Source organism: Eptatretus burgeri, chromosome 18 (genome assembly GCF_056783735.1).
Source record: "Eptatretus burgeri isolate ZD-2024b chromosome 18, Ebu_testis_v1, whole genome shotgun sequence".
Lineage (NCBI taxonomy): Eukaryota > Metazoa > Chordata > Myxini > Myxiniformes > Myxinidae > Eptatretus > Eptatretus burgeri.
In genome coordinates, this window is record NC_140978.1 from 4,800,774 (window position 1) to 4,811,253 (window position 10,480).

Here is a 10,480-nt window from a genome sequence, read left to right on the forward strand (position 1 = left end):
CCAAGTTGACTTACGACCGATTGGTCGGAACCAATTGCGGTAGTAAGTCGATGACTACCTATATATATCTACACATATATTTACATATATATGTATTTGTATATACACATTATATATGTATATGTGTATATATATGTGTATATATATATATATGTATATATATATATATATATATATATATATATATATATATATATATATATATATATATATATATATATATATATATATGTATATATATATATATATATATATATATATATATATATATATATATATATATATATATATATATATGGCCTAATATGTTGTTTGTCTTCTGGTTGTTTGTCCATGCTGTATTTGTTTTAAATGCTGAGCATAAAGCCAATGAAGCAAAGAATCATTTTAAAAATCATCCCGTTTTCAGTCATACCATTTTTAAAGTCATTTGTTTGACTCAGCCAGGCTTCAAACCACCAACCTCCCAGACTTGGAGTGGATGCTCTAACCATTACACCAGTGAGTCTGGTTCACATCTTAAACTAGAAGGGCACTGAGTAAAGCACATACTTCCATCACCTAATGCCTGATTCATGAGAACATATCGGGCCCAATACATTTTTGAAATATCATGCTATATATCGTTTTTGGCTCTATCTTTCAGTGGTAAAGAATCACTTAAAAAAATTAAATAATATTCGTGTCCAGATCTGAATTCTGATCTTCACCAAAATCTAATCAATTCGTCTTTGCCACACACCCAACGTGTCCACCAAGTTTCATCCGAATCTGTCCACCACTTTTTGAGATATTGTGCAATATACCAGTTTAGTCCGATCTCTCAATGGTGAAGAATCACTTTAAAAATTCTAGTAGACGGATCCGGATCTACATCTTCACCAAAATCGATTCAGTTCGTCCTTGTTGCCCACCCAACCTGCCCACAAAATTTAATACGGATCTGTCCACAACGTTTTGAGATATCCTGTACACAAACAAACAGATGAAATTGCTCGTTGAGCAAGGAATTGCCGGAATAAATTTGTCATATCTCCATGATCTCTGATAAAACAAAAACCTGGAAATCAATTTGGTTGTCATAAGTTGATAGTGCTTCTGTTTAATGAGTTGTAGGACTTAGTTTGGTCATGATCATAACTTGGAAGTCAATCGAACTAGAAATGGCGTTTTTATCACAATTTTAAAATTTTGACCCGACCCCCTTGACATTCGACCCCCGACCGCTAAGAAGGGTGTTGGTGTAACACCCCAATGAGACATATGGTTGGATGCAGAATTGGACGATGCACATTTTGGATTTGGTTTGAAGTCGATACGACCATTTTAGCGAAAATAAGAATTTCGGTTTTTCGGTGACCTTGACCTTGACCTTTGTCCTAGATTCACCAAAAACGACAAGTGTCTAAGTTGGACCATGGCCGACATCTGTACCCAGTTTGGTCATGATCACTGAAACGGTGTGGCTGCTGCAGGGTAAACAAACACACAAACAAACAGACAGACAGACAGACACACAGAATGACACACACAACCGACCAACATAATTACCGAAATCCGAAGGATTCCGGCAATTAACAAACAAACAGACAGAAAGGGGTGAAAACATTAACTCCTTCACCTTCGGTGGTAGAGGTAATTCGTTTGGAAAAGATCTGCATATGTATGTTATGCATATTTGGGAACAGGTGTGATTGTTACAGATTTGGAAGCCATCTGCACACAGACAGTCAGAGTCCCTGTAGTTTAGTTATTTCGATAAGTATGTGTTTATAGTTAGAATCCTTCCTTCTGTCTAATGGGAATTACATGTGTACGCTATGAGTTATTTTTTTAGCCAGGTTTTTCATCAACAACAACAACTACTACTACATCCACTGCAACAATGCCACCGTCCCGCACTCGACCGGTTGCCATTGCCCATGTGTTTTCGGCTGAAGGCGTGGCTGGAGCCTCCAACACCTCAGATCGAGGCTCCGTCCCAACGAAGGGCATGGACCGTTTCCTCTAGCCAATGAGCGAAGGGCGAGCAGGACATGCATGCCCTAGCCAATTGGGAGGTGACCTCGAGTCATCCGACAACCCCTCATCCCATCACGAGACGAGTGGGAGGAGAAGAGACCCCTCCCACCTCTGAAGAGTAGAGTGGTTGTCTGGACCAGTTTTGGGCAGACAAGGGTGCGTTCTGCAGGATCGTGGCGATTGCATTCTGCAGGATCGTGGCGATTGCGGTCTGCGGTATTGGTGGCGAGTGCAGCTTGGTCTGGGTCGTGGGTTCGAGTTCCACCGTGGTGTTTTGCATTGGAGTGCTCGAGCTGGGATCCCCTTTCCTGTCCACGGACTCCGAGCTCCACAAGTGCGGGTCCGGTGAAACCGCACGAGGCGGGGAGGTACCAGGCTCTACCGAAAATAGACCCATGAGGTCCATTGTGTGTGTGTGTGTGTGTGTGTGTGTGTGTGTGTGTGTGTGTGTGTGTGTGTGTGTGGGTGTGTGTGTGTGTGTGTGTGTGTGTGTGTGTGTGTGTGTCACCGTCCTGTAAGTAGAATTGTTAAGTGCTTTTTTCTTGCTCATTGTACATTGCCTGCCTTTTATTCGTGATAACTCTGCTCTGTGTGCTCCCCTCCCCGATTATTATTGTAAAATAAACCCCCCGTGTTAAATGTACCAGCTCGTTTTCTGTGCTTTCCTCCATTGGCCTAGCATGGTGCATATTGCGAATTAGTAAGGTCGTTCGTGCTGTAAATTGTTCATTTGGTCTGGCGCGGCTTTGATAACTTCCGCTCGGTTACGCCGGATCTGAGTCAGTGATAGCGACTCGATTCGGACAAAGTCGGCCGAGGGTGTGGTTTCCCCGGTAGTTGGACGGCGTGAGTACCTAGGTAAATTGGAATTAGACAAGTGGACCCGACCTCACGCCGTCAAAATATTGGCGACCACGGTCCTCGAAGTGACCCGTGACCTTTCGGACTTATCCGAGCGTGACGACCTAAATTCTGGGTGTTCGGTGGGAGACGACTCCACTGCTCCACCTAGTGGTCATTTATCGCCACCGAACCCCGGCCCACAACATGATCACGGATTGTCAGCTGTATTTGTCCAAATTTCGTTTTTTTATAGTCCAAGGAAAATGAAATGTTAGTATTTACAACAGCTGTGGCATGAGCAAGATTTATCTGTGCAATACATCATATATATTCACAGATGTGCTTAAACGCTTCTTTCTCACCTCATTTTTAAAATTTTTATGAAGAGCTACATGTAATGTAAAATTTTGTGTGCTTATTCCGGTTTCGTTTGTTTTAACAATCAAACATTTGCTGATTGAGTCCACCTATTTATGTGCTGAAGGTGTGCTTTCAATTGAAGGTAATATCCTTTGAAATATTTCTGATTATCAGAACTAATGTGAAACAAAAGTAAAACTTCATATACTGAGCTTTTTCTTCTTTCTTATGCTGCCTATGGCTGCAGGTGGCACCATTTACTGGAGACATTGCTGTGCTGCTGATATAGTGCCCCCTGTAGGTTAGAGGAGGAATTTGGAATTTGTTCAGGGTGCTGGTGATAGCTCACCTACTTTGTGCGAAGGACACCATGGGATCTTTTACGCCCACCAACTAATACCAGCAGGCAGGACGCCCATTTAGCATCCATCCGGGGGACGCCATACACATTGATGCCTCTCCCTGCCTGAAAAACACCAGGCAGACAGTTCATAGTTGGACCAAGATTCAAACCCAGGCTAGACAATTCAGAGGCGAGTGTGCAAAAACTGATGTTTATTCAATATGATTGCATCATTTGTAAAAAGCATTAAATAAAAGTCACTGAATTTCCTCGCAATTTGTTTGGAAGCAGCCATATTTTGTTGAACACACATATGACATCACATTTGTGTTTTGCAAAATCCTGGATAAGGCAAGGCTGCCAACTGCATTCTTTTTCTGATAAAGTTATAAAGTGAAAAAAAATTGGTAATTAGTAAAAAAAAAAAAAATAGTATTTCTCATTCTTTTCAGTTTGTTCATTGTCTAGTTTGGAACGACGTGATTAAAGTTTGTTGGTTTGTTGGTTTGACTTTCAGGTTGTTGGTAAAACTACAAGCAATGCTCAATATTTCCCCTTCATTGCCCACCCGTTCTCTCGCTCGCTCAGTGGAAGATCTAGCAGAATCATTAACATTCTACCTTTTTATCCTGCAGAAAAGCAAGCATCATTATTCAACTGATTTAATACAGTTCTTTTCCATGCAGTTAATGCCCTTTGCAGCCTTAAAAGCAATATATACACGAGACTTATTGAATAGGATAGTTGTCAATCAAACACGTAACCCAAACAAAATTTACAAACCAGTTCGGGTCACAGAACGCGCTTGATCATTGAATGATAAATTATTTCCACTACACAACATTTTTGGAAAGGCTGTATATTTATGTATTTGCCAAATCCAAGATGAGGATGCATGGAACCAGCGATGTTGTGTTAAGCAGGCAATTCCTGCACCCAACAAACGGTATTGTTATTTTTGGAGCTTAATGACACTGTTACGTGCGATTTGAGGTGTATGTTTGGGGTTGCGTATAACTGCTTACGTAAATAATTATACGAATGAGATACTCACATGATTGTCAAATTAAAATGTGTAAACTTTTTATTTTTCAATATCAAGGTAGGACTCTAAATAATTAGTAAGGAAATATTTTTCTTATTAATTATATATGCAGTTCTGTCCTTATTTTGGTGATTATCTCATTCGTAAAACTTTTTGAATGCCCCTCACATGTAAGGTTCTTTAAATACTTGGCATGTAAAGAGTGCACTTTGAATGAAGGAAACACTAATTTTGACTTGTCTCTCAATTTCTCTTCCACAGCAACCTCCAATGGTTCCCAGGAGGGTCTAGATAACCAGGTGGGCGGTGTGTGCCATTCACATGGCATGAGGATCATGCTGACTGTCCATCAAGGTTAGTAGGTCGTTTCAGACAATTCGATTGCTTTGCTCAACCATGGAAGCATTCTTCTTTATAACTTGTTGAGTTATTTTTGTCATTCAGTTTGAAAGTTAGTGTACTAAGCTGATTAGCAATTAAGCAGTTTGTGGAATGCCTGGTTACCATTTGGCAAATATTGTAATACAAGTGAAAAAGCCAAGCTGGATAATTTAGTCATTAATATCCCAATATTGTTTGTGGGTTTGCTATTCGACCTGTGGGAAGGATTGTGAGAATCATACAGCATGTACCGTATACTTTGCCTTCCAAACAACTACCTGGAGTTTTTGGTCACTCATCGTGTTATCCTTTTGTTCGGAATGATTGTTTAATTCACACAGTAGATAAGCAGGCCACCATATTCCGACTGTCAGTACAACAGACTAGGTGGATCTCTTTTAACGGTTATTTCTTAGCTTCACGACCCCTGCTGAGACCATCCTTTTACCCACAACTTCTCTCTTATCCTACTGTTGTGCCTCTATTCGTTCTTGTCATCTTTTTTCTCCTTCATCCCACTTTGTGTCTATTGATCTTTTTCTCCTTGTTCTTCTGCTCTTCCAATTAAAGAGTCTCAATACATCTGTGAAAAAGTGATCGAAGGTTCATGGACGAGATATCACAGGGGTATTGGGTGATATCAATGTACCGTTATGTGAACTACAAGGACATTAGTAGACAACGGACAAATCAACACAGTATGTGGATTTTAAACCTGTTACCCCCCCCCCCCCCCCAACATGGTGAACTAAGCGCTTCTATGGATCTGGCAAACTGGAGGTCATCATTGATGTGAGCCATTGCTCTGATTCCCCAATCCCATAGATCCCAATGAAGTTGACCAGAAGACTGCTCAGACCTCTCCTCCAGGACTTTTCCTTCCACCACAGCCACCCCAAGAAACGTCCCCAACCCACACATCGAATGTAAACATCCACAATAGTGGCCGCACAGGTAACCAAAAGGCATTTGAACAAGCAAGCCTGGTGTTGGCTTCGTGGTTAGGGTGGCGGCTTGGGATCCTAAGGTCCTGAGTTCAAGCCCCGTTGGCCGCTGAATTAAAATACACCAGGAGGTTGACTCAGCCTGTCATCCTTCCGAGGTCGGCAAAATGAGCACCAGTGTGCTGGTAAGGGGGACACTGCATCAGCGGCATAACCGCGTCCCAACCAATGATGCAACCAGCAGCCAGAGAGAGAGAGAGAGAGCGAGAGAGAGATTTGAATAAGCAGTTTTCAACCTGGTGACCCTTCCCTTACAAAGATTCATATCTGATGAAATTGTCATCAGGTTTATATCATGTGAGATTTTTATAAAGGTTTGTTCGAAGTTATTTTGACGTTCTACCATGATATTTTTGTCTTGGGACCTGGATGAGCTCAGGAAGTAGGATGTACAATATGAGGTGGAGCGAAAAGGTTTTTCCCTCGACCATAGTGGATTAAATGGTCCTGCGGCAGCGAAACTCAGCACAGCTGTTAGTCCTTCCTTATGTAGTTTCCAGCCAGTATCACACATTTTTTCCCAGCAAGCGGGCAAGTTTTCTGATGCCTTTGGAATGTATTCATGGCTTTGGCTGCAAAACGTTTTGAAAAAGGAAAAACACTTTGAGTCTTCAAAATGAGTTATGCTTTCTCAGTATGTTGTTATTATTTAATAGATTTAAAACAGGACATTGATTGATGGATGCTAATCGTCGTGGGAAGCAAGAAGATGCTGATGTTTCAGTCATTAACCCTTCATCTGAGCAAAAGAGGATTCAACGCGATTTTGCTCCGCCAAAGGGTTAACACCCACAATGTCAGCTTCTCCTTGCCTCCCACGGCGGTTATCATACCTTAATCAACATCCTGTCCATTCCATCCATTGTTCTGCCTATCCCTTGATGCAGATCAACATGAGTGTTCACCAGCAAGACTAATAATAAAACTAACAACAATAATTGTATTTATATATAGCACCTAGTTATTCATTCTTATTGTTATTTCGTCTCTTAAGATGGATAGCTAATGGTAAAAACCATGAGATCTGATTTGTCAACTCAAATGTATAGCTTGTTAACTATGATTTGATACTATATATGATGATGATAAGATGATTTGCTTCTCAGCTTTCAAATGGGCACATAATACCCTTTCATACCACCCTGTTCCTTTGCCATTACCTAAGGTTTGACTGACTCCACTGGTGATCCTGATTCGGGCCTCGGATCTGACATTGCTCTTATTGTGGGCATTGCGAGTGGCTGTGTCATCTTTCTGCTGCTTTCACTCTTCGTGGCACTCTTTGCAATGAGAAGACGCTGTGGTGCACGACACGCCACGGCACTTCACCGGCCTCAGCGCAAGGCTGCTGGTGGGGGGCCGATTGGTACTCGCTCAAGTGGAGGCCCTTACTCTCTGACCGCACTTGCCAATGCACGCCGTGCCATGTCGTTAGGGCCAGGTGCTGTGTTTTCTGGCTCAGGCACGCACCTTGTAGCAAGTTCACTGGGCTCTGGGTCAACGCCTGGCGCTCCACGGGCTGCTACTGTGTCAGGGGCCAGTGCAGTACTTGGTGGAACTGAGCCCAGTGATATACTTCTTCCGCTGCGGGCGCGACCACCCAGCGATGGCGATCTTGCACAACTTAGTGGCCTTTTCCCTCATTATGAGAAGGTCAGCGGGGACTACGGGCATCCAGTATACATCGTGCAGAGCCAGAGTCCTGCAAATGTCTACTATAAAGTCTGACGACAATGGGTGGAGTCTCATTTAAGTTGCCACTCAGATCCGCAGGTCACCGACAAGGCCTGAAGCCGGCACGGCAGAGTGTAACAATTGTGCCAAAGTCAGCGGCTGTTTCTGTGTCTTGGGACTGACTATGGGTCTTTGGGGCTGACTCAAGAAATACTTCTGCTCTGAAATCTGGTTCCTATGGACCTGTAGACCCAGGTTAGAGTGCAGCATCCAGTGATGTGACGTTTCTGCCTTAAACGCGACGGGACGATCCTTGTTCTTTCTTTGCCCTGCGCACTCCATTCTGTGTTATTTATAAGTGTTTTAATGACATTTTTGGGTTATTGCTGTTATGTTAAGCTATGGAGGTTTTGTGAAGGAAATTCTATTCAGTGTTCCAGACAAACATGAAAAGAAATCTGACTTTGGTGATTAATTACACTCTGAACGCATCCTTTGAAATACAAGCAGTTGATTTTTTATTTCTGTCGTTCAGCTTCCTGCTCTCACTCTATTACCTCACTCATTCTCTCTCTCTCTCTCTCACCTCACCCTTCCCCTTACCCAACCAATTGCACAAGAAATATTGTAAGGAGCACAATCCATGAGCGTGCACAGCAAGGCACTGTGAAAAAGGATGGGGCTTGGGTTGGCGGTTGGTCTGAGGAGGTTGAAGGGTGGGGTAGGTATTGAGAACTCAAAATATAAGGGTAGCCATTGGGGGGGGGGTTGAATTTGCATTTTCACCTTGTGAGTTCAAGCTTGTGTTTTTTTAAATATTATTTTAAACATAGCCCTATTCTGTGCCAAACTGTTCCATTCAAATCCAACTGGCCACAGTGCCGTTCGTTATTCAGTCTTGTGGGTCCAAGGCCAGGATAATAAAGGCGGCGGCGATAGAACTCCGCGAGGTCTTCGCCCTCATGCAGCGAGGGTCGAAAAAGTGATTTGACGAATTCATTCAGTGTGTGAACTTGAGTGGATTCAACCAGAACAAGTCATTTACAAGAGCCACACAACATTTTCCGTTTTGGGAGCAAGGAATCTCACAGGCTTACGATGCGACATGTTATTGCTTAGGAGCTGGGAGAGAGTGCGGGGAAACCTGCCCCGGTTGCTGTTACCCCAGCCAAGCCTTATGTGTTTACTGTACATACATGAGTGTGTGCAGGCGCTGTTTGTTACGTTTTTGTACAAAGAGGAATCCCTGGTTTTAAACATCGTGTGGTAATTTTTGTCAAATAAACACGCTGATATTTAAACACTAAACTGCCTTGATTTTTATCTCTATTGTTATGATTATTATTATATTATTATTGTTATCATATTATTATTATTTTGGAAAGTTCATTACTCATGGTATGTTGTTTTACTGACGTATCACTTGTTTTCTCTCTGCGTGCTACCACTTACCCAGGAGATCAACAATAACGGTTGATCTAGGGATAGCAGCGGCACCCATCCTCCCCCACCCCACGCCTCTCCCCACCCCCTTACCCAAGTGGTAGAAGCCAGTGAAACAGTTGACTTTGGGTCATCTCAAATTTCGGTCAACACCTTCCCTTACCTTACAATTGTTTTGGATTTCTTGATCAGGGTGTGATGAGGAAATAAACTTTTATAGTCGACAACAGCTATTTGCTTTGCAAAAATAAATATCCCACTTGTTTCTTTTTATAGTTCTGTAATAATTTTATAAACTTGGCCGAAGAAAGTTTTCTACGTTTAAAATTAAACCATAATATCATCATTGATGAAAACGAAAAACCTAATTCGCCCTCAAAGGATTGCTCGTCGATTTTGGGGAAAACTTACACGTTGGCCGAATGTTTGATTCACCCAACTTCCTTTTTGTCACATTAGATCCCTTATCATAACTTTGCCTTCTCCCAACTATCTTATTTCCTTTTTGTCTACCTCCTACTGATCCCCTGAAAAAAAAATTAATTATTCTCTTAATTTCACCTCTCGTTCCTTCAATCTCCCCCTCGCATCCCCAAGCTCCTCCTCACCCCCCAGCACACGTTGCATGTATATGACCTCTTATCAAAACGAACCTTCGGGCACTGAATACAATAAGTGAACTAGCTCTTTTAAAGCTCACACTGGGGCTCATAAATCATTGGACCTTCAGGAAAAAATAAATAAAGCATCATCTAATGTTTGCGTTTGAAGGGGTGGAAGAAATCTAAACGGAAACGAAGCAATGTTCTGGACATGAGAAAGTCCCACGGGTGAGAACAGAGAGGGGAGGCTCAGAAAAAAGCAATTACGGTAAAATTTATGAAGCAGAATGACGGGAGATCCAGGAGCAAAGGGTTCCTTTTGTTTGACCCCACAATGACATGAAGATGAGCTGATGTGATTGGTCATGAGAAAACCATTCTCACCAAGATTTCTTTAGCGGTTCACCCCAGAAATGAATCTACAAATATTATGACATTGGGATATTGTGATATAAATGAAATGGAACTCCAGCTCCTCTCCCACCCTCACCACCCCTTCCACCCCACAAAAGCAGTTGATTCGGTGCATGATGACGGAGCAGTGAATAGTTAATTTAACAGAAGGCAAGACCCGGTTTATTGAAAGAAGCTCAAGGTGATGTCCTGCATAGAAAACTGTGTTTGATGTGTGAAAGACTTATGGAAAGGGGAAGCTATATTTAACCGTTGAATCTTTGACAGATCTTTATGGTTCTTATAAAGAAAAAGGGTCATAATTTTCTACTGGATGTTTCAGGGCTGAAAGATTATTTGTCTGTTTTCA

General features: G+C 42.1%; 1 protein-coding gene across 3 annotated transcripts in view; it reads left to right on the forward strand.

The window, feature by feature from the left end:
• The window catches only part of LOC147008505 (ephrin-B2-like), an 86,695-nt gene extending 77,715 nt beyond the window's left edge, over positions 1 to 8,980 (forward strand). For 2 of the 3 annotated variants that reach the window (XM_085864438.1, XM_085864439.1), the window contains 3 exons: positions 4,875 to 4,967; positions 5,820 to 5,948; positions 7,164 to 8,980. In XM_085864438.1, coding sequence (XP_085720564.1) covers positions 4,875 to 4,967; positions 5,820 to 5,948; positions 7,164 to 7,726 — 785 coding nt within the window. In that variant the 3' untranslated portion in view covers positions 7,727 to 8,980. The remainder of the gene's footprint in view (positions 1 to 4,874; positions 4,968 to 5,819; positions 5,949 to 7,163) is intronic. The other variant, XM_085864441.1, reaches the window with a different exon arrangement.
• The last annotated feature ends 1,500 nt before the right edge of the window (positions 8,981 to 10,480 follow it).